At 33.8% G+C, this 27,126-nt stretch overlaps 1 protein-coding gene across 13 annotated transcripts in view; it reads left to right on the top strand.

Annotated features, from left to right (window-relative positions):
• The window catches only part of PTPRK (protein tyrosine phosphatase receptor type K), a 503,656-nt gene that overhangs the window by 456,358 nt on the left and 20,172 nt on the right, over positions 1-27,126 (top strand). The window contains exons 14-22 of one of the 13 annotated variants that reach the window (XM_008524376.2): positions 6,087-6,225; positions 14,263-14,423; positions 16,265-16,300; positions 18,308-18,319; positions 20,648-20,832; positions 22,526-22,613; positions 23,686-23,762; positions 23,958-23,975; positions 26,581-26,617. In XM_008524376.2, the coding sequence (XP_008522598.1) occupies positions 6,087-6,225; positions 14,263-14,423; positions 16,265-16,300; positions 18,308-18,319; positions 20,648-20,832; positions 22,526-22,613; positions 23,686-23,762; positions 23,958-23,975; positions 26,581-26,617 (753 nt within the window). Of the gene's footprint in view, positions 1-6,086; positions 6,226-7,262; positions 7,305-9,341; positions 9,372-14,262; positions 14,424-16,264; positions 16,301-18,307; positions 18,320-19,198; positions 19,553-20,647; positions 20,833-22,525; positions 22,614-23,685; positions 23,763-23,957; positions 23,976-26,580; positions 26,618-27,126 lie in introns of those variants that run through there. The other 12 variants (XM_070557029.1, XM_070557030.1, XM_070557032.1 and 9 more) reach the window with 12 other exon arrangements.

Genomic DNA, 27,126 nt, shown 5'->3' with positions numbered 1-27,126 from the left:
CAATGTTACCTCAATAAAAAAGTATTTCTATCATTTCTTCAGAATTGTATGTAACATTTTGAACTGTGGTTTTAAACCACAACAAATTTAGAGAATCTAAGACTACAAGAAGATGCCTTAAGCAGTGTGAAATTAACTTTAAATATTTGTAATATGAATCTATACTTTTATTTCATAGTTGTTTAAAGTCTTCTATTTTCCACATCAGAAATTTTCAGTTAATATCCATATCTTTATTAAATAAGAATAAACTATATTCTAGTTACCGTTTAAACAAAATGTGTGATGTGTAGCTGTTTTCATTTTTCACTAATATAAAACCCTGATAGACTCTGTTTTTTATTGTCAATAACCTAAGACCAGACAAGTTTCATAAGATCAGGTGACATGATGAAGCAAAGTGACTTCAAAGAATCGTTGACTTGAATAATACATGCTTCAAGATGCCCGTAAGGCTTAGCCATCCACTGTGGCAGACTATTTAATTAATAACATGTACTTTACAAAACTCATCATTATATATTTATACAATAGACTGCTAAGATTTTTTTCAGTAGTGTCAGTTCTCTTCTTCATAATTTTTAATTTTTATATCTTGGACCCAAAGGACTAACATCTAAGCTATTTCCAACCAGGGCAGCAGCATCTACTACTCCTGCTACTATTACCACTGTTTCATAGTTTATTAAAACTTTTCCCATCATTATGTCACTTAATATTCCTAAAAGCTATGTAATAAAGGTACTGTTATTATTTTTATTTTTTGATGAAGTACTAATTCTAAGAGATGTTGACTTGCTCATTGTCACACAACAAGAGAAGAAGCCAAGAATTAAAATAGAGTCTTGCTGATATCAAATCTCTTGTATTTTCTATGCTGCTGGAATTTCCCTGCATTTGGATTTGGTGGTAGACTGTGGCAGATAGTAGAAAAGGTTAGTCTTGTGAAGGAATGGCTAGCAGAGAACCTTGAAATATCTGGAGATAATTCAGAAATGTTTGTACCAAATTCATCTTATGCCAGTATCCAAAAACCTCCAAGATTTGGGTCTGATCAAATATATCCTTGTGTTTTTTTTTTAAGACAACTGATTTTCTATATGCCCTTACAGTCTATACCATAGGCAGGTTTAGTGTCATTCTTTCATTCATTCTACCAGTAGTTTTTGTACTGTTGCTCCTTTCCAGGACCTGCTAGAAACACAACGGTAAGCAAAATAAACATGGTCCTTGCTTTCATGGACTTTATCTTGACAGCAGTGGGAACCCATGGGAGGGTTCTAATCAGTGGGGTGACGTGATACAATTGAAGTCTTAGAAATACTCTGTGCTGCAATGTGGGTTTTGATGTGGATTAGGCAGAGAATGAAGTCAAGGAGATAAGACAGGCCGCTGCTGTGTAATCTGGTGAGAGATGATGTTGACCTGAATTAACGTAGTAGCCGCAGAGATGGAAAAAGTAGAGACAAGAGATATTTAGGAAGTAGTATTAGGAAAAGATATTAGGAAGTAGTAGTACTTTGTAACTAATTGTATGTGAAAACAAGTAAAGTGACCAAACATCCCAGTTTGCCCAGGACAATTCCAATTTTTGCCTTTTGTCCTCTCATAATTATTAAAGATATCCCCTTTCACTTGCAAAACCATCCCAGTTTGGATGATAAATTACAGGTTAATTCTAGAGATAAGGAGAGAGAGGAGGATTCAGGATTGATGCCCAGGTTTTTGGCTTGAACAACTGCATAGGGAGCTGTGCCATTTACTGAAAGGGGATACATTAGAGGAGGAACTGGTGTGAGGATTAAGAGTATGAGTTCAAGTTTGGATGTGAGGTATTGAAGGTGACTGTCCTACATTGAAGTCCAGACATGTAACAAGTGTCAGATAAATACGTGGTCAAGAGTTGACGTTGGAACTCTTAGTTAGAGATATTTTGATTTGAGAATGATCAGCATGGATGGTAACTGAAGTGATGGAAATGGATGAAATCACCATGCTAGAAAGTATGAAAGGCAGTGTCAAGAGGCTCAGATCCTTTAGGAACTCAAAGAAGCACCTGTTTTTAAAGGAAGCAAGAAGGGCTCACAAAAGAAATCTGGAAAGGAGAGGCCAGAGTCATAGGAAAACTGGGAGATGACCGAGTAATAGCAGCCTCAGGAAAGGAATATTTGAAGGAGGAGAGAGTGGACAGCAATGTGAAACGCTATCCAGTGGTCACATAAAATGATATGAGAAAACTGCACATTGAACTCCATAACTAGTAAATCATTAGAAATGTTGGTGATGGTGAGTTGGTGGCGTTGGGGGACATAAGCTTGATTATAGGATTTTTAGTAACAATTAGGAAGCGTGTAAACAATTTTCCAGAATTATAACTGAGAAAGAAAGAAAGCGCTCATGAAATCCCTGAAGGCTTTGCAGAATTTGCAGGGTGCTTGGGTCTCTGAAGCCGCTATGCCATCACCTGATATATTGTACTTAGAGGCTTCCGTCTCTGCTATCCATCATGAAAGTGGAGGAATGGTTTTGTATGATTCCAGCTATTACATAATTTTAATTTTTAAAGTAAATTTGTGTATTTTTTAGGTATTTATGTACTTTCTACTTAAATTTTTTAGGTAGATTATTTTTAAGTAGTGGGAGCAAGAACACAATTTATAAAGTTACTTTAACTATTTTTGCAAGGAAAAAAGCATCTCATAAATTTGCTGAATAAAAATGAAATACTGCCTTAGTTTTTTTCTCCCTATCCAAAGAATTATGCTGCTCTTGGCTTGAGGACACTGGGGACTCTTCGAATATTCTTTGACAGATAAAAAAGGTAAAGATTTATGGCAAAGGAAAGCATTTCTGAAAAAGGTGCTCCACATTGCCTTTGTGTGTGTGCATAAATTATACACAGGGCTCAGAGGCACAGTCATTATAATAGCTTTTGCTCTCTTTGAAGAAAATAGAAAATGCTCACTTAGGGCCTACTGCTTATGTTTCCATTAATGAATCTTCTGAGCTTGAATGATTTTAAATAGGATATTTATGTTCCTTGGTTCTAGTAGGCCAAGAACTAGAAAAATACACGTGATTAAAGTATCTAAAGTAATAAATTAATGCAGACATTTAATTAAAAATACTGTTAGTAGTAGTAGTAATAATGATAATAAAATACGTCATAGCTAAAGACTTTGAGGAAGATTCACAGTCAAGGGAAAACAACCACTAAATCGTATGTTTCTAGAGAATTTGATAACCTTCTGTACCCAAGTTTAATAGTGATGTGGAAACATCAATGAACAAGTCTTTGCACAAGAGTTGTAATCATGACAGCCAAGCACCTTACCCAACCCAAATGAATGAACTTGGTGTTTTTTCTTTTTTTCTTCATTTGGTAAATATTAATTGAAGTCCTGTGCTTAACAAAGACATATGACTATGACTTCAAAGTAATAACACTGTTTTACGTAATAGATTGTAAAAGTCTCACTATTTTACACCCTGAATACACCTGCAGGGTTGTATTTTGGTCGGAAATTTACTTTTGGATTTGGCTTTTTGCTTCTGGAAATATACTTAGATTAATTCATTAGCAAATCTATACACATACTATTATCTGATAATTTTCTGAAGATTTTATGCCATAGTATGTGTTTTATTGAATTAAAATGGGATATTAAAATATATTTACTCATTGAACAAGAACTCTCCCAAAGAGTTTCAGAAACATTTAATTCTGTGAGATGTCAGAAAACCACAAAGGGATTATTATCATTACCCTCAGAAAGCCAAGTGTCACATAGAACCTAATGAGAGTAAGCTTTAATTAGTGAGTAGCGATGTCTTGCAGGCATTGAAGTTTTTGCTAGGAATTTCTACATAATTTTTTTCTCTTCCTAATGAGGCAATAACTGTGTCAAATCAGTCCAATTTGAGAGTTACAAGCAATATATATGTTCTTGTTAGACTTTATATCCAACTTTGGAATATGTTCCACTTGGTTTTTTGTGTGCGTGCCTGTGTGTGTGTGTTTTGGAGAGGAAGATTGGCCCTGAGCTAAGATCTGTTGCCAATCTTCCTCCATTTTGTATGTGGGATGCCACCACAGCATGGCTGGATGAGCGGCCTGTAGGTCCATGCCCAGGATCTCAACTCCTGAACACCAGGCTGCCAAAGTGGAGTGCACAAACTTAACCACTATGCCACTGGGCCAGCCCCTCCACTTGTTTTCATTTTATATATATGTATACATCATATATGATGAAGTATATATATAGATGGATATATATACAGATTTAAATTTGATATATATATATATAGATATAGATATATGGATATATATATATTATATATAGGTATATACATGATATAAGTATCTATTTCTAAATGTGTAGTTTGGAATGTGGTAATCATCCAACTACCTCTAGTCATAATTAATGAAATTGGAAATTCCCTGAAGCCTGGGTATATAGAAAGTGTGAAGTCAGAAAAGCAAACTCCCTTGCTTACCAGAAAAAACAAGCTGAAGCCCTGCTTTTCCTACTTGAGAATAACAGTCATCAAATACTGGTCCATGGGGAAGCTTTGTTCTATCCAATTGCAGCAGGATAAATTCAAACAGTTATTGTGAATTGTTTTACAAGGTTAACTGTGTTCTCTCTAACACTTTTCTTCAAACTCTGTTTCCTACTTGTTTAGCTTTAGATTACCATTTTATGAAATAGTATTGATATTACTTCTTTTTAACGTCCTACTTGGAAAAATTAAAAGTTAGCAACCTTGTATCAGCCTGCCTTTTGGGGGACTGTGGTGGCTGGGAAACTGGAGCAGATATTTAAATGTGCAGAACTGGGGGTAAAAGCCGGGGGTGGAGGTAATGAAGCCGAGAGAGAAGCTAAAGAAGAAAGAATGGGAATGTAGAAAAATGGATTTTTTTTTTTTAAGGGGGATTAGCATATTATCCTTTGGAGAGGTCTGAGGTTAGACTTAGGGATTCATTTGTTTATTCATTCAGCCACCATCTCTTGACCCTGTGATGGGTGCCTTAAGGCAGTTCCCCAAATTTGGCTCATCCTATGAATCACCTGTTCTCTTGTCACACAGATGCTTAGCAGGAGGGGCTGTGGATCTGAAGACATTGAGAAATGCTGCTTTAGAAGATAAAATATGTGTTAGATTTTGTCTCTGTTCTTGAGCAATTTATCATCTCTCCTTATCTCTCTAAGACTCAGTTGTTTCATCTGTAAAATGTAGATGATGATACTTTCCTTACCAGTTTTCAAGGTAAACGAGGTGAAACAAAAATGTCTTCAGAGGGCTACTGGAGCTTGTAAATTGATTAGAGTTTATGATTTTAATTGTGTGTGTCTATGGGGATGGTGGTAGCATTGAGAAAGAAAGGAAGTGAGGGGGGATACAAAGAATTAACAACAAAAAGAGCAACGAAAAAAGCCGTTCGTCTTCTCAAAAGCCTATTTCTCAGGTTTATTATCTGGGTTTTATTTGTTGAGAGAATGTGAAATATTCCTTAATGTGTCTGTTTTTCTTTTCTTGTTCTTTTCTTCCTCCAAACCAACTATTCATTTCAAATCTTCCGCATCAAATCATAAACTCACACCTCTAGCACTTAGACTAGACGTTTACTTAGTGTCACCCCTTGTGTCCCAGACAAGGGCGGAGACACTACCTTAAAGTGCCAAAGCCAGCACTTTGCGCCTGAGTTGAGGTGTTTGCTGCTAAACAAGTGAGTCTCTAGAGCAACCCCATCTCTTTCCAATGTACAATTTGCTAAAAATCTTGTCTTCTGACTTTTAAGCACATTTGGAGAAAAATAATTTACCATTCCCTTTGATAGTTATTTCTAGGTTTTTGTTTTATTTTTTGCCTTAACAAAACCCCTATTCAGAAAGATTTCCCTTATCTTGACCCTAAATCTCTCAGGCTGTGGTTTAGCTGGCTTCTGTGTTTATACTTTCAGGATATTTTTATTCAAATAAAATAAATAAGTTGTCTTTTGTAGTTAACTTCTAGCTGGGAAGAAGCTTCCTTTGTATGATAATTAGCTGCTTTCAGTAACTCATTTTTTTTGATTCATTTAGCAGCAGCAACAGAAGAACCAGAAGTGATTCCAGACCCAGCCAAGCAGACAGACAGAGTGGTGAAAATAGCAGGAATTAGTGCTGGAATTTTGGTCTTCATCCTCCTCCTCCTAGTTGTCATATTAATTGTCAAAAAGAGGTAAGGCCTGATTTTGTTCTGTCCCACTCACTTACCACTTATAATCGCTAGTTTTTAAACACTTTGTGTTTCCTTGAGCTCTTTTAAATTAGAGCAAACAACAAGAAGAATTTTAGTTTAACCATGTTGCCAGTATCTGAGTCTGTTTTTCATGCTTTTAAAATAAATTCTCATTGGTATTTGCAGTTTAATTTCTGATATAAACATAGATGTTTTGTCAAGTTAACCTTGAAATTAATGTATGAATTTAAATTTCTCAAATGCACAGATACTTGAGATATTAATTTATCTTATATTTGAAGTGTTACTTAATAAGAGTGGCAGAATAAGGATTTAGTATGATAGTTGGGTTATGGTCTATGAATTATTTTGTATTCACTCTATTTTTCTAAATGTTGGCTACAAGTAAGGTATGAGAAGAATATAAACATTACTTTGTGAAATTGTATATTAAATATTCACTGACTAAATATTTCAGTACTTCAATATGAAGTGTCAGTTTTTAAAAAATTGAGCATTATTAGTCTTTTAGACTATATCAACCAATATCGCCATCTTCTGGAATTATATGAAGATATTAAGACTTAATGGAATTTAAACTGAACTTTGTTGTGGAGATTAAAGTATACTCCTGCTGAAAAACATTTCAAAGTATACAGATTTTATAATTTGAACTTTTGTCCATCTGTAAAATGTCATTATCTGTAAGACATTGTCTTAGAAACTAATACAACTTTCCGGTCCTTCCAATCATGTGTTTTAGATAATACTACAATTTGGAAGAACTTTTAAAAAACTTAACATACAGAGTACAGTCCTAAAATAGTTTTGTGTATAGAAGTGTTTGTAATTTATGAATTATATTGAATAATATAATATTGATGTTGATTACGTTACATTAAATCATATACTATTATGATTGTTATTTTGTACTCAAAATAAATCATTAACATTATAGATAAGACTCATACTACGTGTTTAATGATTCCATCAGAGTTTATTTTAATGTATTGCCTCTTTACAATTATCCCCTGGAGATATATATGTTGGAGAAGACACATCTGCATTAGAAACATTAGGTATGCATTATAGTGTTCTGTGTTAAATTAGCTACATACGTGCTTCCCCCAATAGTGCTTTCTCTTTTTGCTGTTGTCTACCTCTGTGGTTGGAAAATACATCATATTTGAGGCAGGAGGATTAAGGAATTTTAGTACTACAAGTTTATCAATCGAGATCAATAAATTTATTGGATATAACCTTCAGATCTGATGTCTCTATTTAGTTGAAATATATATTTGGAGAGTTAACTGAACTAAACACTTTAGAGAGTTAACTAAACTTTGCTTCACAATTAAAATTATTCCAGTCACTTCAGATCGGATATGAGAGCATGAAGATGACCTCTGATTATGTCCTCACTCAGTTAGAATTGGGTTAAACTTTCGGTTTTTATTTGTTGCTTATTTGAAAACATTTGTTATTGTAGCCTTCCTTATCCATGGCCCTCTGTTTTATAAATAGCAAAATTTACTGTATAAATAACATAAATTTTCTAAAGTATACCAAAACAATCTACACATGATTTTCTTGTGGGTAAAATGCTGTGACAACTCTGGAAAATTGCATAATGTAACAAATTCTTTTTCTGGTTCATATTTTAAATGGGTGGATCAATGAGCCTCTCTGTTAAAATGTTTACTGTTTGAGTTTTCATAATTATGCTTTAATTGATTGTCTTCTGATAGAAAGTATGGTGGGGCTTTTGTTTCTCTTCTTTACCACTACCTCTGTGACTAGGAAAAGTGGCAGTTGTATAGATAGATAGAGTTACATATTTAGATATATTACCTTCTGATATACAATAACTAAATTATTCAAATCCCTTATCTAAGCAACTTTTTAATGAATTTTAATCATATGCAGTGTGTCACACATGTATGGTGTATGATTTAATCACAAATATGTTTATTATACACACACAAAATCATAGAAATTATAACATTATTGGATAGTATCAAGTTTAAATAAATTTTAGTATGTAATATAGTTTCCCTTTTAATATACAAGTTTATAATAAAAATAAAGGAATAGCAAATTATTTTAGTGTCTTATGATCTTTAGTTTTGTGGGAAATTATTAGGTTTCTCAAGACTTTAATCCCTCACTGGGAATAATATACATAGATATATTTCTCACGTTAAAAAAAGTTTTGTGTATTTTTGGTGGTGGTGAAAAGAAATGGTTTGGAATTCAATTTAGTAAAATTCTACAGCTGAGGGATATATATATATATATATATATATATATATATAAAGTAAGTTTATAGGCTGAGAAAAGGGATATTGCATCTTCCAAAACGCAATGTCATTTTTAATTTAATCACTGTTGAATTATTTCCAAATGTATGCCATTTTTTTCATTGATTATGTATTATATTTTAAATGCACAGCATGAATACATTAATAATTCCAAACATAAATTTGAAATTCTTTCAATACAGTAAATGTTTGTGAATTATAGTCACATACATCTACTGTAGATATATCTTTGTGTATTTATAGTATATGGTTCATATATATATTCACATAATATATGTATGTACCTCTGTATCATTAAGATATAATGACTTGTTTATAGAAATTTAGGTGTCATTCTGCATATATTCTATATTAAACTAATAGATCTTTATGTTTATATATAAAGAAAAGTAGGTAATTTAGTCTACAAGTTCTATACGCAGCTGTTACATCTATCATGACATTTAGATGGTAATGGATGATATTATGCTTAACTGCATGTTGAAAATACACAATCCATTTAATTTTTCAATTTTTTTGGCAATAAAAGAAATGTCAGCATGTTATTTTTTTCCAAATTATGTATTTTAAATTTTATTTTTCTATTGCATATCTGTTTAATTGCATGGCGAAAGATCTCTAACCAATGCATGAGCAAATTGAAATGCAAACCAAAAGAACATGAATTTTATTTTATTTTATTTTATTTTATTTTATTTTTTAACGCACATTTTTCTGCTTTATTGAATGTGACAGAGTCACGCTTTTCATTCACCATTGCTTCTCTTTTTCCACTGTCTGTGATTTGCTTGCCAGGAGGAGCTACTATTCTTACTCCTACTACCTGTAAGTAGAAAATGGGTGATATACGACTTTACGTGTGTTAAAGATGCAGTATCCCTTTTCAAAAAAAACAAAAACAAAATGCTTGTGATTTTGGTGACATTTCAAAAGATATGTTTTTCTGGACTCTAAAACTATAAAGTTCACCTCTTAATTTATTTTGTTAATCTTTTTAAAAAGGGATATTGTATATCTGTATGTTCAGCTACTTTTAATTTTTATTTACAATTTTCCATAAGTAGCTTTAGTCTGCAGCCCAAAACATCATTTATTTACTTAAGTCAACCTGTACCTTATCAATATGATACCTCAGTCATTTGGTAAAGTGGAGATAATAGTTGTAACTTACTGATCCCTATCTTTAGGTAACACTTATATTTGACAGACTGACCCAACTGATGTATTCATAGAAGAGCATTGAAAATGCTTCCCAGTGTGAAAATCAGGTCAGGTCTGGCTGTGATAACGTCTTTCCACATTTCCAGGAATCCAGGATGAGTTGTAACCTCAGAACACCTTTGGTCTGGCCATCTAGGCAATCAGTATGCTCTTGTAAAAATAAATGGACACAATCATAACGTTGCAATGACAAATAAATAAAAATTCTTTTTAGAGAAGAAAAATGAATTTGCTTATTATAACTTAAATAGGACAATGATTTTATAAAACCAAGACCGAAAAAACACCCTGTCAACCTACACAAAACACACATAGGTGTCACATATCTCCTTTTCTCTTCCAAAGTCTTAGCTCATCCTATACTCAGATATGGAATGCTGTTTTGGATAAGGATGGAGAGCATTAACCACTTTATTTCCCTAGTCATTTTCAGTTTATGACCTCAGATGCCAGGGTATTCATCCAATCCAAAGGACTTTTACAACAAAGTATTCTTGGAGCTTGCTTGATCAATATTTGGTCCACCGAGTTTTAAGCCTTAAGGATTGTGATTAAGTATGTTTGGGGCATATATCTCATAGTATTTATTTCACTGGGTAAATCTAAGCTAGCTTTACAACAGAATTTGATAAGAGTCTCAATGACTGTAATAGAATTCTATCAACATTTTAAATGTTATAAGCATTTGGCTTCTTAAAATCTGCTAAAACAGGCAGGTGTAAACTAACAGTGCTCCTAGCTTATTGTGATGAATCATAATACCCTTGTTAAATCATGTTTGATGAAGCCAAAAGTAATTAACTGTACCATTTCATACAATGATGGAGCACTTTTCCTCTTTATAGCCCACCCATATATCCACCTGCAGAAGTTTATGCTGTTGGCTGCTTTGATAATGAAAGTCATTTGCACATCTGTCAAACTCAAGTAGTTGCAAAATGAATTGCTTAACTGTCCTGAAGTGCATATTATATATGATGGTTGCTCAGAGCAAGACAAAGCATCAAACCTACAGGAATCAATAAGTATTTAATTACCATTAACCATTGATGTATCTATAATTTTAGAATGGGATTGCTTTTTGGTGGATGGATAACATTTCTGTATTCTAGACAATGTAGTAGGTTATGATACTGTTATTGCAATACTTAGGGCTGCTGGCATTATCAGTCGTAATTACAAAGAATGTCACAGAGATACGCTTTTAAAGGCTGCTTAAACATGCCTAGTGAAGCTAATCTCAATTAGAGATTTTTTTAAAATAAAAGTAGAGATAAATTAGAATAGAACTTAAAAGAAAACCAGATGCGATCTTTGAACTAACATTCGTAATAACTGTCAGTTCTTGATCAAAAGACTCAACTCTGATGTTAATTTTTTTATTTGTTTTGGAATAAACTGAATTAAAGCCTACCTCACAGGGTTGTTGTGAGGATTAAGATATAAACCAAGCTGATAATGCATGTCTGGCAGATATAACAAAGGTTATATGCCCCCATAATTTGTCAGCTAACAAAGGTTCGTGAATCTGAAGAGTGAAAGGCCTTCATTGCCATGAAATCTTTTACCTGTCATGCATTTGACAAATTCATTACTTCCTATTTCTCCTCAATCATTTCCTTTATATGTATAAATTATATATGTTTTAAACTAAAGCCTCAAAGTTTAAACACATCTTTTCTATTTGCTTTGAACTGCCCATCTTCAAAATTTTAACATAACTTTTAATCCAAATTTCAAGTTGTGTTATTTTTATCGAATTCAATCTCTCACATTTTTGAGGAATGAATTCTTTCTCTCTTCTTGCCCAAGAAACAAAGATTGGAAGTTATTCCTTAAGCTGTTTTAAAATTTTAAAATGGAAAAACATTTGTGCTGTATTCACATTCTTATTCTCAAATTTAAAACAATGAATGTTTAACTCCTAGATGCTTTATATTACAGTACACTTTGTAAAGTGGCAATTAAAAAAAAACAGGTCAGCCACCAGATATAGTATAATAGCTTAGTCCTTGGGACCAGGTCATTCTTCACTGCTTATTAGATAAAGGACCTTGGGCAGGTTATTTAACTTGTCTGAGCCTCAATGAACTCATCTATACAATTAGAATCCTTATGCCTTTTTCAGTAGGTTCATGTGAGAATTAATTGAGTTAACAAAAGAAAAGTGCCAAGCACAAAGCGGGCCTAATTCATCCATTCAACAAGTATTTATTGAATGCCTGCTTTGTGCCACACACTGCTCTAAGTGCTGAGGGTATACAGATGGTCCGTCCCTTCATGGAACATACAGTGGGGAAAACAATGAAAAGGATACTTGTGATGATATGTGCTGAGTGTTATTCTGGGCAGAGAATATAGTGCTACAAAAACACCGAGCAGGGAAACCTAACCTGGGACAGGTTGCATTGGGATCAGTCGGAGAAGCCTCCCTGATGAGGCGAGACGGAGTGAAAGTGAACAGATAGTAGAGGTACAAGAATGTTGTAGGTCAAAGAACTAATATCCTATATGACAGCCTAGAGGTAAGTATGAAAAGTGAAACCTATAGACTAAGATATGACCTGCTGATGTTCAGTTTGCCCCGTATACTGTTTCAGAAAATAGGACCACTTGAAAAAAATCAGGAATTTTAACAAAAATATTCAGATTCATGGCTTCTCTTTAAAAGTAATTTAAAAATCAGAAGCTCAACACTGGGATCAAATGCCAATAGTCAGGAAGCAGGTTGCCACCTAGACTGCTCTCCAGTTCTCCATAGTACCCTCTACGGTGGTGTCTTACCACTGGCAGCAGCACTCGCTTATATTAACTGTCTGAAACCTGTAAGATTTTTACAGGGTTTTTACCCCCTAGACTAGAAAAAAAGAGCTAATAGCTCTCTAAGTGAATAGAGCAAGCATTGCTAATAAATGATGGCGGTGGTGGTAGTAGTGGTTGTGATGGTGTAGGGGTAGTGGTAGTGATGGTGGCGGTGATAGAGGTAGTTCTTGTTATACTTCTGTCACTGTTTTCTTATTTACTAGTACTGTCATTATCATCATCATTATTTCAAAAACGAAATTAATGCCATTTCCATCCCTAAAGCTGACTAGCATATTTAGGTGTCAGATCTGCTGTGTTGATATGTTGGATGCGTAGGGTATGTACCCCCTGAGACCAAGTACTAATAATTCTTAGAAAAATATCCTACACAGGAGCAGCCCTCAAGTTGCTAGATTAATTTTTTAAGGGAAAAGCCTTTGGACATAAACACAACTATTAAATGAGCCTTTTAAAAGTATTTGTAGTATATTTACTACAGATACTAATGAGAATCAGAAGAATACGTCCTAGCTCACAATCTTGCTGAGAAATGGTATTCTGAAAACAACTAAAGAATATTTCCAAGGCAACAAGGACTACTGCCATAAACTTAGAAACGTAGTCTGGGTACTCCAGGCTTTCAAAATCCCTTTATTTATATCATATATAAATTGCCTTGTTAATGTGATGTAAATGTTTTAGTAGATACCGTCCATGGTTATTGTCCTCGTATGTTTAATGTGTAACATTCACAAAGAACCAGAATGTATTTCACATCCTTGAAATGTAAGATAAAGACGTCAATAGTTGAATAACTCAAAAATGTGACTCTGGTAATTTCCAAATTCCCTAAATCATTTGCCCTGCTGCATTTATAAAACATTTCTGTAGTGGATAGTTTTCCATGTGGTTCTAAAACACATTTTTAGGATTTGAACATTTCCAAAGTTCAAGATTATGATCATATGTATAGTGCCTCTACCTAGTATTTTCCAGGCTTTTCTCGGAGTTATTTTCTTAAACAGTCTATAATTTTCCCATATGTTCATGTGTATTTGCTTTATATCTAGCTGTGATTGATTCTATAAGTCTCTTAAGATCAGATTTGGATTAATGTTGTAACAATATAACAATTGCTAAATAAGTTGATGCTACACATGTTGCATTTTTACTTAGTAATACAACAGAGAATGAAGAATAAGACATTTCTTTGTCTATTTTAGTTGGATGGCTCTAGTAAAATAAACTTGGAAAAGTAGTCATGTTATTCCCCAGAAGAACTTCTAAAAGTTGATCAATAGAATTAATGACCCAGGAGGAAAACCAAAAGTTAGCTTTAGCTTAAGTTTTCTTTGAACAGCCTTACTAGGGAAGTATTTATTTATGATTTTAATAAAATATAGTTGTATTTTATGATATATTTATTTTAGTGATAAAATATAGGAAATGATGAGAGATTTGGGTTGACAGCTTAAATGTGAAAATATCCATATGGCAAATAAAGTAGTTTTATAGCAACCAAAAATATTGTTTGAATGTCAAACTTAATTCCTACAATTATGATCAGTTCTTAGAGTTTCTGAACGACAACTATATCCTTATCCTTGGGCTCTCCTGAACTGCTTACTGCAGGTGTCAACTCTCCTTCAAGCCTCACACTAAGGTTTCCATTTTGTATTTGCCTTGGCAGCAAACTTGCTAAAAAACGTAAAGATGCTATGGGAAACACCCGGCAGGAGATGACTCATATGGTGAATGCGATGGATCGAAGTTATGCTGATCAGAGCACTATGCATGCCGAAGATCCACTTTCCATCACCTTCATGGACCAACATAACTTTAGTCCAAGATGTAAGTTCTTCATTAAGATTTTAATAAATGATTTTGAAGCTCTTTAAGTCCACTCTGAATTCTACACATTACATTTTGAATAGTGAGACTAAGAGAGAGAGAGAAGAAGCATCTAGAAAAAGAGAGAATATTATGGAATTTACAGGAAGGTTTATTTTCAGTATTGATATTGGATTTAGTTTAACTTCAAATTATATGTTTTATTACTATATCATAAGAGATATTCCAAACATATGCCATTCAGACCAAATGATATGTCATTGCTTTAAGTTAAAAATACTTGATTGCCTACAGAAAATTAGTTCATGTCAGAATTTATTTATAATTATTTTGTCATTTGAGTCTTCCTTTGTGTAAGATAAAGTTCCTTTTGAGACAAGAGGAGACATCATAATTCTTTCTGGGAATTATTGGCATGGGTAAAATTATTCTATCAAAATATTCTGCCAGAGTCTGGTGAATTTCAGTAATAAAACGTTAACTAGGGGAAAGATCAATCTGCCTGCTGTTAAGTGTCTGGTGTGAAACCCAAAAGGTTACTTGAATTGAGGGATTGGCAGGGAATGGTGAAATCCATTCATCCATCCATCCATCTGTTCATCCATCTTTCCATCCGTATATACACACATAGAATTCTAATGTTGATCTATGAAGATAAGACTTTTAAAATATGTCCACTGAAGTACTGTCTAATAGATAATTTTAAAAATTGCCCCACAATCACTATTACTGTTTATCTTCAAATTTCCTATGAACTTTCTATTCTGTTCTATAGTGCTGTGTTTAAGTTACTAAAATTTAAGTTAAATTAACTGACTTTGTTTCTTCAAATTCTTAAATAAAATTGATGCTTAAGGAAGGCAAATCCTGTTCATCCTTGGCCTTGTGTACATTAGAGGCATTCGGCCACATATCCCAGAGGTTTGCTTAACCCACTTTGGAAAACGTGTATAAGGAAAGAAGTAAATAATAGAAGCATTATTTTCTGTACAGATTATAAATATATGTTAGTGATAAGGTTGAAAAATAAAGTATTTGTAGGTTGTATGCATTTATGTCTTTTCAGAAAAGAAAGTCTTTTTCTGAAATGTTCAGCCTGTGAAATTTTTCAGTAATTATTGGCCCTAAATGCAGACCAGCATTTTCCCTGATATGTATCTACACCAAATTAGAAGTTAGAAATTCTGTATGAGTCATTTTGGAATTAAGTTTTAATCATGATAGGGCCTTTTTGATCTATTTTATTTTTATTTCACTATAAGCTAAATGATAGAGAAGAACATAAAATACTATCATTATTGAAAGGAAGTTCTGCTGAAAATTTGATGTACCATCTCTCTAACCACTTGATTTGATATTTAATCAATTAAGGATTTGAAAGCACTTTTGTCCCCCAAACTTTTCTATCTATTGTCTATGTTAGTACCTTATTAAGAAGCTTAAATCCAGGAGTGTGATAATAAATATTCACTTATGAACTTGGAGAAAGTATTAAATCCATTTCTCACAGTTAACTGAAAAAATTTATTTCAAGTGAGTATGAGATAATTATTTCTCTACGTACCTTGCACTAATTTTATAATCTTTATAATGTCAAGTTGAATCTTGCTGCCTTTTTGAATTGAATAGATTACTCACCTATAGTTATAGATGTACCTTTCCTGGTGTTTTGAGATAACCCAAGCCAAAAAAGAGAATTTTACCTCTGCAGGGTATAGTAATCAAAGAAAGTTTAATAATTATGTTTCTTGAGAAAGCATAAATCTATTTTAAAGGAAAGAAAGAGTGTAAAATACAACTTTAGGGTAGTACATTCCTTCATGAGCTCTGTTTTCCTGCAGTGCCCAATGATCCGCTTGTGCCGACTGCTGTGTTAGGTGAGGCCCTAATTCTTTATCACCCTTTTTTGCATGGATCATGCCTCCTTGCATGGGTTATAGTTTGTCTACACAGTAATTATTTACAGTGCAGGAAGCAGCTTAATTTTGAAAACGTAGTCATGATCTTATCAAAGAACGCAACTGCGGTCTACCCAATCAGATCTAGCAAATTTCGAATTAGTAAGCTATACTTTTTTAAAGCAACATACTTCTTTAAATTCTTGGTTCTCTTAGATTTGGAGCAAAAGTACAATGGCCCTTAATATATGACTAATGTTTATATATCCACATTAGTAGAATAAACCCAAATGCACACATCTCAGGCCAGTGCTACCTGAATAATTTGTTTATATATAAAAATCTTTATGATGGAAAGTGATTTTCTAAATCCTCCTAGTTTTATAGCAACTAAAGAACACATTTACACGTAGACATTAGGAATGTGTGCATTTGCTTTAGTTTTGTCTTTATTAAGAATGTATAAATGCAGGTAGTTGCTGTAATATTGATGTGGAGTTTTGCATTCCATATACACCTTACATAGTAAGTGTTATCTTTCAAGAAATTTAGAATAAGCCAAGATTTACCACTATATAACATCAAAGACAGCTGGTATTGCTAGTGATGAATAAGGACTTTTCAGATGTTAAAATTACATTAAATTTTAATCTAACTGTATATTTAAGAGTAAAACCAATTTCATTTCAATTTGCACTCTCGTCTTTGACTAATTATCCACCAATGGTTCAGGACCAGCTTGCTCATGCTCATAAGTTCTGTATCACTTTACCCCAGTGTTGCTAATATTTAAGATTTAATCAAAGAAATATGGAAATATATAAATGTATCTTAGAAGTTCCCAGTTCTTATGTTTTATATTTAAATTTCTTGTGAACATAAAAGTTTAGCTTATGGTTTATGCATGCTTTTGTTATCCATGTATTCAACATTTCATTACATTTTAAAGATATTTTGGAACAATTCAACTAATTCAGTTAAGTAAAATACAACTCTTTTTCACCAAAATAATTATTCAAAGTTATAGTTTTATAATATAAAGAATATATATTCTAAAAGAATCTGAAAGTCCATGTTCTCCGATTGCACTGTCCTTTTGATGTCCACGCGAATAATGACAGGGACGTGAACTGGGAAATTTGTCCCAAGGGGGTGGCCTGATCAAGAAGGGAGGGAGCTAGGAATCATGATCTTTGGGGAGGCACCAAATCCTCTGAAAATGTCATCATCTGTGGAACGCTGTAGAATGCTGTCTGTCTGTTGAACACTATAGAATGCTGTCAGCATCAAATTAATAAGCAAAATTCAATTAAAATGTTAAAAACTCACTGGAAAAAAATTAGCTGCCCAAATGTTAAAATTTCATTACAGTGATATTCTGAGAACATGTACATTGGGTCCAAGTGCCAGTCCTCCTGTTGACTCACAATATGAACTCATGAAAATACCTTACATCTTTGCTTCCCCATCTGTAAACAGTGTAATAATTTCTACCTTACCTTTTTCACACAGTTTTGTAAAGAGATAATGAGATAATGTATTTGAGTTTTACAAACTATAAAGTTTAGTACTTTATTGCAGTAATTTTCCCTGTGAAAAGGGATATTTATGTTTAAGGAAGGCTAGAGTTAACACAATAGAGCCATGAAATCTAGTTGTAGAAACAGTCATTATGCATTTTATTTCATTTGGAAAGTCAAGCTGGTTGGGTTTTATTTTTGTTTTTTAATATTTTTTAAAAGCTAACTCTCTCATTAATCATAGCAAATGTAGAAAAGATTTATTGCATTCTTCATCATTCTTGGAATCATGGTGTTTATAGTTGTTTTGCATCCAATTGATTTTATATTTATAAAGCAATTTTTGAAATCACTTAAGATATTGCTTGATATTAATGTCTACTTACTGATTAAAAAGGAGCTTAGAAACTTTTCATATTGATTCATATTTTTGTTTTTTGTGTTTTACTGCTTCATTGGGTTAAAGTCCCTATAACTGGTAAGTGTATTGCAAAGAACTCTAGAAAACCTTTTCGTCGAGGAAATATTCGAAGTTACTATTCTTAAATGTGTAATAAGGATAATGATTAGTACATGTACTCTCACTGCTAGTCACATTATTAGGTGATTTAATAAGATGGAAATGTATTAAGATTAATAATTCATATGTGATTATTTTAAAGACTACTGATCGTTGTACTACTGTATTAAAGCTTAATGCAAAATGAAAGGCACTGTCTATTTTATATTGGGACACAATAATGTAAGATTTGGAATACGGGTGAATTCTGTGTTTCACACTCAGCCTTTTACAATTGTAAATATTCTGCTACTCTAGCAGGTACAGTGTGAGCTCTGGGGCTGCTCCACAGAGCCCTGGCTACCTTATTCCAGCTTAGGTGATTGCGTTTGCTTCTCTGACAATATCTGTTCTCACTTCTCATCCTAAGCTGTGTATTCTGTGATAGTGCCCAGACTAGTGGCTTCTGAATTTAATTTTGCTGGGGAGATGTATATATTCTTTATGTCAGTTTATTGATTGTAATATTTTAGCAAAGGTAGATCAGTTGAATATAGTCTCATAGGAAGAAGAGAAATCTCTCATGCATCATGTTTGCTAGTAAATGTTTGTGTGTAGAAGGGCAGGCAGAACCTGAGTGAAGGGCATACATTCAGTTGGGTGGTTAGGTCACAGCAGGGTCCATGAGGGCTTTTTTTTTTTTTCTTATTCAGTGTGATATTTTTAGAAGTAAATGCAAAAAAAGGGAAAATGCATTCAGCCTAATAAGAGAAAGTAAAGTAAATGCAATCAAGCTAAATTATAGAAGCACGCAAATCTGATTGTGGGGTTCTTTTTTTTTTTTTTTCCCTTCTCCAGGAAGAAAAAATGTTTATCATGGGGACAACAATTCATTTTTTGCCATATCCTATCTGTAGAGTTGGTGATAGAACAGGCAAATGTACCAGCACTTGAAATATGTTTAACTGTTAATTACATATCGTTCTCTACAGTATGCATTATCATTAAAAGCAAAAGTTCCCCTCAGAGTGTATTTTCTCTTCTGTTAACCAATATGGCAGTATAATGCTTTTCAAAGTAACATCCCTTAAAACATTTGTGTTTTTTTTTTAAAGTGGTAAGTTTAAATGTGATAAATATAAGCATGCTTCTTCTCATTGTAATGATTAGTACTATGGTCATTAAAATAATATTTATTCTTCATAGGTAAAATGTTCTTGTTCTTTTCTTCCTTCTTATGACAGAAAGAGACTTAAAAGTTTGTTTTCATTTTAAGCTAATAACACAGTCGGGATGGGGCCTACACTTAAATGTGGGTGGTGAGAATTCAGTTGATTTTAACTAATTCATTCATTGAAATATTTATTGAGTGACTGCCTTGAGCCAGGCACTAAGAATAAAAAGAAAAATATGACTCCGTATGCTGTAAGCATTCAGAGTTTAGTGAGGAAAATAGACCAGTAAACAAAAGATTAAAATCCAGAGTCAGTGAAATGACATGTAGAACAGGAGGCCATGGGAACAGAAAGCAGGAGCTGGGTAACGCAGCCTGGATGAGCCAGGGAAGAATTCCAAAGGAATTACCTACGGATTTTACCCCAGAGACATACCCTGGTTCCTTTCACACAGTAGCCAGAAGAGTCAAAATAAATTAGCAATAAAAACAACAGCAATAATAATAAACCAAGGCAGCAGAGATTGAGTGTAAATGCACGTCCCCTGGCTAGCAGACAGAGCAGCGCCGGGGGGTGATTCTGTAGAATGCCCACAGTTCCCAGTCTGGAGTGTATCATGGTAAGAAACCCAGGTGGTAGGTCACAGTAAGGCCACACGGGTGAGGAGAGCAGCCCTATGCAGATGCGTGGCCTAGATCTGGTCCATGAGGGAGGTTGGGAAATGGGTGGGAAGGAGTTTGACCAATTGAATCAACAACGAAAACACCTCTCCAGTTGACAACTTGATCTTCTGGTCCCACTCTATACTGCTGTGACTGCACATACAAGGAAAAGCAAGAACTTAGCAAAATCTCCGACTTACACTTTTTAAAAGTGGGTCAGATGTCTCTCTCTGTCTCACAGCATCTGTTATCTTACTGATATAAACCTAGTGCACTCTGACCTCACACCTTGAGCTGAAGTGAAAGACTTTGTTTCTGTGGGGATGCTGCCTTGGACCTATACTGTATTTCTTGCCCTTCTTCCTGTTATCAGAAAGATCTTTAGGTCGTAAAATCTTTTTTGCATAGATATATATTAAACAAGATAACTTTGTCTCTTTTTTAATCTTCTGGAATCTGAAAAATGCCAGATGAGAACCACAGTGCCACGGCGGAGTCCAGTCATCTTCTGGACGTACCTCGCTACCTCTGTGAGGGGACGGAATCCCCTTACCAGACGGGACAGCTGCACCCAGCCATCAGGGTGGCCGACTTGCTGCAGCACATTAATCTCATGAAGACGTCAGACAGCTATGGGTTCAAAGAGGAATATGAGGTGAAGGTTTCAATACTATGCTGAAGTTTATTTCTAACCATGATACTCAGTGGAATTTAACAATTTGTCCTCGCTTTAACCTAACAAGGAATGGAATACTCTGTAGACCCTCTAATCTTGTGTTTATGAGTGTACAATCAAGTGTGTATATGGGGAGAGCCGGTAGACACAGTGAAAGAAAAGGGCACTTCCCAGGGAAATATCTGGGTCCAAATTTGTTTTAAGAATTAAAAAATGTTGGATTCCATAATTTATCTTACTATGTTATTTAAAAATCACTTTGTTAGACCTTATGTTTCCCCACTCAAAAATCCATGGCGAGATACCTTGAGTCCCGTTGTATCATAACAGGTTCTATCATTCAAGTGACTTCAGCAGTAGGTACTTGGCTGCCACTTTGCTCGTTGACCCTCTGTTGAAAAATGGGGTCAAGCTTTGTGTTCTAAATGTACTGCTGGTCACTCTTTGTTTTATTTTGTGGATGGTTTGTTGAGGGTGGCTGGGAAGAAAACAGAACACCACAAATCCAAGCAACATTAAGCCAAAAGAAGGATGTGTAAAATTCTTCTGACCTTATTTCCCCTTCCTACTCAAGCAAAAATACCAAGATTTAAACTACAAAGGAAGTGATTTAAACTAACGATCCCAATAAACATAACATTAGCAAAAGTGAAAAAGTTCCTTTGCCAACCTTCACTTCCTGAGAAATACCAGTCTGGGGCGTACAAGGAAGCTCCTCCACTGGCATATGTGTACCACTGTACAGGCACATTTAAAGTGAAAGAATCCAGCAATACTCTACTTTGAAACATCATTCAAAATATGTCCAACTTCACGAAGAATCTTCTCAGCTCTACATTTTATTTATAGATTATTTGCATACCCTAGTTTGGGAATAACTAAAATCATCTTTGAATTTTGAAAGTTGATCTTAGATATATGCCGGAAACACTATGCTGTGCTAACAAAATAGTGCAAGGAATTATAATATTCTGCCAGAGATGGTTCTTTGTGTTCATTTCAAGTGTATTCTTGTGTACCTCACTTCAAAGACCGTTGACTCTTTGAAGACCCCATTTCCTGTCTTGAGCAAAGTTTGAGTTTTTCTGCAAAAAGAAATCTATAGCCATATTTTAAATTGCTGCATATGGTAATTAAGCCAATCAACAAATTCATCTGTTCCAAGATTCTTAGAGATGGTGACTCTTTTTAATTTTCATATGGTCCCTTGTCATAGAGATTCAGTCCTTTTCATGATCTTCAAAGAAACTGAAATGTGATGTATTGCACACAATTTAATGAGTAATTATGGGGGAAAACAGGTTTTCTTTTTCCTGTTATAAATGCTAAAGAAAGTATGTTTGAAAGATACTCATTAAAAGTAGTTTTGAAGTTTTTGATGCTCTCTCTACTTCTGTCTCACAAAGTTATAGTGATCTTAAATTTGAAATACTTTCAAGGTCCTTTTTTTCTTTAAAGTGTTTTCTTGCCCTTAACTTGAACTCAGTCCAATCCAAGACGAACAAGTGGGAGTCCAACAAACAGGCTCTGTGGTCTGAAAATGGAATTGTTTACCACTGGAGGACTCCCTTCCTCCCTGAGAAAGTGGCTTTACTATTTTGGTCTTCAGAACAGAGAAAGCTGATTCAAGAAAAGGCATTAAATTCAGTCTGCTTGTTAATTTTTTTTCCAGAGCTTCTTTGAAGGACAGTCAGCCTCTTGGGATGTAGCTAAAAAAGATCAAAACAGAGCGAAAAACCGATACGGAAACATTATAGCATGTAAGTTCTCAGACAATTCTTGGTGAGTGTAAGTATGGTGTGTAGAAGATAAGTAGTAAGTTGCACTTCCTCTCTGTATGGTTTAAAACCTTAAGAGAATCCCAGATGGTGGCACATCTCTTTATAAAGTAATCTATTTAATATTAAAACAGCATTGGCTATTAGCAGTGACTCTGAAATTGTCATCATCCTCATTAATTAAATTGACTCAGACTCTTCACCCTGTGGAGATGAAATTCTGTTTGATTTTATGTTTGCACATAAATGCATGAGGGTATTATTAAACAGCTGAGAATATCAGGATAATGAAAAAAAAAGATCTTTTCAGTGATGAATAGCTCTAAGACTTCCGGGAAATGTATTCAAGGTGGGAGTGTGTTTCTTTTCACATAACTTTATTCCTTCCTTGGAGCCAGTGTCTGAATTCCAGTTGCTCCTTGTTATTTATCATTAGGGACTTCCTCCTCATTAAGTCTTCAAGATGTATACGTGGGACAAATAAATTGATTATCATATGAAACCACGGAAGCAGTAAGGAAAGTAACATAGTTTAGCTTGTCACTAGCTACTGATATACTTAGAACACTCTATTCTCAATTTAAATTATTTTAGGGTATCTTATGAATTCATTAAAATTTAACCTTGACTCTCGGGAAATAGAAAGGTTTCACATTCACTCCCTAGTTCTGTGGCTCTTTTGCTGTAAAATGCAGGCAAAAAGGATCCCACCCATTTAAAATCATGCCTAAGAAGCAAAATTAGGAGTTAAGGCAAGTTCAGTTCTTTAGACAAGTCCATGACTCAAATGATGATTTATCAGACATTGTCATTTCCCCTAAAAGCTTCCTAACTATGACGATGCTGGTCATTGAAGCTTTATTAACAGAATATTATATTGTAATAAGTAATAAGCTCATTAAGGTTCTTACGTTTCTTCAAATGAGTGATGTTTAAGGAAATCTTGATAGTATATTATGAATAAGCTCTTACCAACCATTGAATTATTTTAAGTCTCTAAGTGTCATCAGGGGGGATATTTAATAGCTTTTATTTTATTATTTAAAAATTTTAGATGATCACTCCAGAGTAATTTTGCAACCTGTTGAGGATGATCCTTCTTCAGATTACATTAATGCCAACTATATAGATGTAAGTATCTTGATAGTTCAGTAAGTCCAATTTGTTGGCTTATACATGCGAATCTTTTTGCTTGTTATTACCTATAAAGTAATTGCTAGTTTTTTAAAATAAAGAACAAACTGTACACTTTTCCTTGTTCTACGTCCTAGTACTTACTGACGTTGTTGTGCTTTCTTTCACACCTGACTTTGGTTTGGGCTGTAGATTTGGCTGTACAGGGATGTAAGTACCACTATATGTAAATAACAGCACCCTATTATAAATATTTATTGTAACTAGTCTTAATTACAGTTATTACTAATGCTTACTACTAGTTATCTCTGCATGCTTCACCTAACTAGTCTCATGCAGTACATCTATGTTCATTTTTTCGTAACTCCTTTACATGTGTAAAGATCTCTTTTACTTCCTTCCTTTTCTATGTTGAGACAGACAGGACCATTTTTAGCTTTTGACAAGTTCTTATGTACTCGAGTTTTATTTGTTGATGATTTCTGTTTCTGGCTTTTATTCTTACCCTTCCCCAAACACATGTGAGAAGCTGGATAGTATGATGTGTATTAGTGTTTCTGAAATTTTACTTTTTACCTTTCACTTCTGATGTTAAAAATGGGTGGAGAGACTATTTTGTGGTGTGTGGTATTGGTTTGTAAAGTATTAAAATTACTTAGGCAAAATAATTACTAACTTGCATTTGTAAAATACACATATCACACATATATATCGAATCATACAAATCAAAAAGTTTGGTTTTTTTAATCATATACTCAACTATTAAATTTTGGTTACAAACATATCTACATGTAGATTCTTTATTTAATGGAAAGTTATTATCAGATAGAAGATAAAATATTGTTAAGGAGGCAATATGTTATGTATACATATAAGAAGGACAGGCTCTTTGTTCATACTTTCTGGTTGAAAATCACACTGGAAATCTTGGGAATGTTACTTCATCTCTCTGTGCCTCAATTTCCTCATCTTTACAGGGGGATAATAATAATAATAGTACTAACCTCATAACTTTGTTGTGAGAATTAAATAAAATAATGCATGTTGAGCATTTAGCACAATGCCTAGCACATATTAAGCACTCATTAAACATCAGCCATATTTTTTTAATAATTCAAACCTAGGTGTGCTAAAATTTATCAATTCAAAATATGCATTAATTGTAAGGTAAATGGTAGAAGCATCAAAAATTGCAGCATATATGTAGACATTTATATATATCAAACATGAAAACTAGGACCCAACTTTTTCCAATTTCCGTAAACAGGGAAATAACTTTCATCACATTTATTAAGTTCATGGTTTACAGTTATTTAGTGAGTTGTCTTCATTTATATATTTGAATTAATGAATATTATTAAGTGTAGACTCTGAGTATATTGGTTAAATTTCTGATCATCGTTTTACTCTCATTCAGTATTTTAAATTTATCAGACATCTCAATATGGAAAACTAAGCTAATGGTCTACTCTTTAGAATAAAATAACCAACAATTATCTGATAAATTTGCACTTGTTCTTACTTGTTTAGTTGAACCTTGGTTTCCTGCCAAAACATACACACTGGAGCCCTGTAATAATACTACGTTACGGTTCCTACGCTGAGGCTGTGTTCTAAATAAGACTGTGTCGCTATCCAGTCTTCCTGTTAAGACCCCGGTGTGTTTTGGCTAATTACTAACAATTTCATAGTTTTCCCTCTCCCGTTAGTTTATTATACTTAGAAGACATCTTCTGCAATTGGTAAATTTTTCATGAAGAACAGGAGATGAAATGCTTATAAAGCTTAGAAAAGATTTCTTCATAAAACATTGTGCTATGTTGGTATATTAAGAAATGGAAAGCTTCCAAATTGGCAGCATTGTAATCCTCAACCTATTAAGTTTAGATTGCGGATCTCAGTTTACATGCGTATATGTCTATTGAGTTGCCTGCACCAGAACGTGGACAAATTGTACCACAGGCTTTTACTAAAGCACTTTGATAAATACGAAGCAAATTCAAAGCTTAACCCTATTAGACCATTAACATTTTTGCTATTTATGATCTGTTGGAATTCAAACCAATTGAGAGCAACTAACAGCTTATCAGGAATAATCTCTTTATTGAAACTATATTAAATGTTGAACCACATAGAACTCTTGGCACACTAAAAAAAGAGAGAAAAAGTTCTAAACTTTTTGTTCAGGATAAGAGGCATTTTATAAAACTCTTCTTTCCCTATATATGTGTGTACCTATAATTATGTGTGTGTAAATTATCAGCGCACGCAAAATAGTTTTGACAGATTCCTGAACATATTATAGTAGGAGAATATTCTCTAAAATATCTCGGCAGGACTTTGACTTCATGCACACATGCATTGTCCAGCTCTAACATTGGAATGTTCTGTTATTTTTTTATGGTTCTAATATGTCGTTGTCCATTTGTAATGCAGTGTGTTGTACTTTTGGATGATAAAATGAGAATTAATATTTTTGAACACAATTTTGCCAGGAATGAATGACTAAAGATTAACATGAAGGCATAAACATGTTAGTGAAACCAAACAAAATCTATGAGGTTATTCCCTAGCAAACAAAACTCAATTATGCAATATATATTGTAATCAGAGCCCTTAAAATATTTAATTTTTGTTTTATGTTTACCTTTCAGATAACTTAGGTTTGAGAAGTGAACTATGAGTTCACTACTCATTTCTGGACTTTTTACTATAACTTAATCTTAACAGGTGGTTGTCTTCATCTTTTTATGCCTTCATTCATTTCTTTCTGATACTGATGTAAAATGATAACCAATCTGTTGTCCTATTTTAGGGCTACCAGAGACCAAGCCACTACATTGCAACTCAAGGTAAAACTTCACCTTTTTAAACAATATTGAGCAATCAGACTTGCTTATTCATCCATATGGTGTTTTTTACAATTTTATCTGACCTCACTGAAAGAAAGATCAGCTCCTCTGAGTAGCGTTGCTCGTTATTCATTTGTAGAATACAAATTGTTTATCTATGTAAAACGTATAGAAGTTAAAGCTTGATTATTTTTTAATTAAAAGTAAAAGAGAAGCTGCTGATAAGTGATTTGGTTCTTGGTGTTATGATGGCCCAGAGCACTAGCCAATCGTGCTGGAGAGAGGAATTACTTATTTTTGACGAAAGCCAGAGAGGTCCCATCTTATGTAAGTTGCCTGCTTTCTTGTAAGGTAGTCTGTCGGCTGAGACTGTAATGGTACCCAGACCGTTATTGTTATAATGAGATGTGAGACTGTCTTCCAGCAATTTTTTTACAAGTCAAGACTGAGACAAATAATGGTCTAAAGAGAACTTAGTCAAGTTCATTCTTCTTGGAAAATAAGAAAGT

Source organism: Equus przewalskii, chromosome 9 (genome assembly GCF_037783145.1).
Source record: "Equus przewalskii isolate Varuska chromosome 9, EquPr2, whole genome shotgun sequence".
Taxonomy (NCBI): domain Eukaryota; kingdom Metazoa; phylum Chordata; class Mammalia; order Perissodactyla; family Equidae; genus Equus; species Equus przewalskii.
Note: the sequence above shows the minus strand (reverse complement) of the source record. Positions and strands in the feature narration are given on the sequence as shown.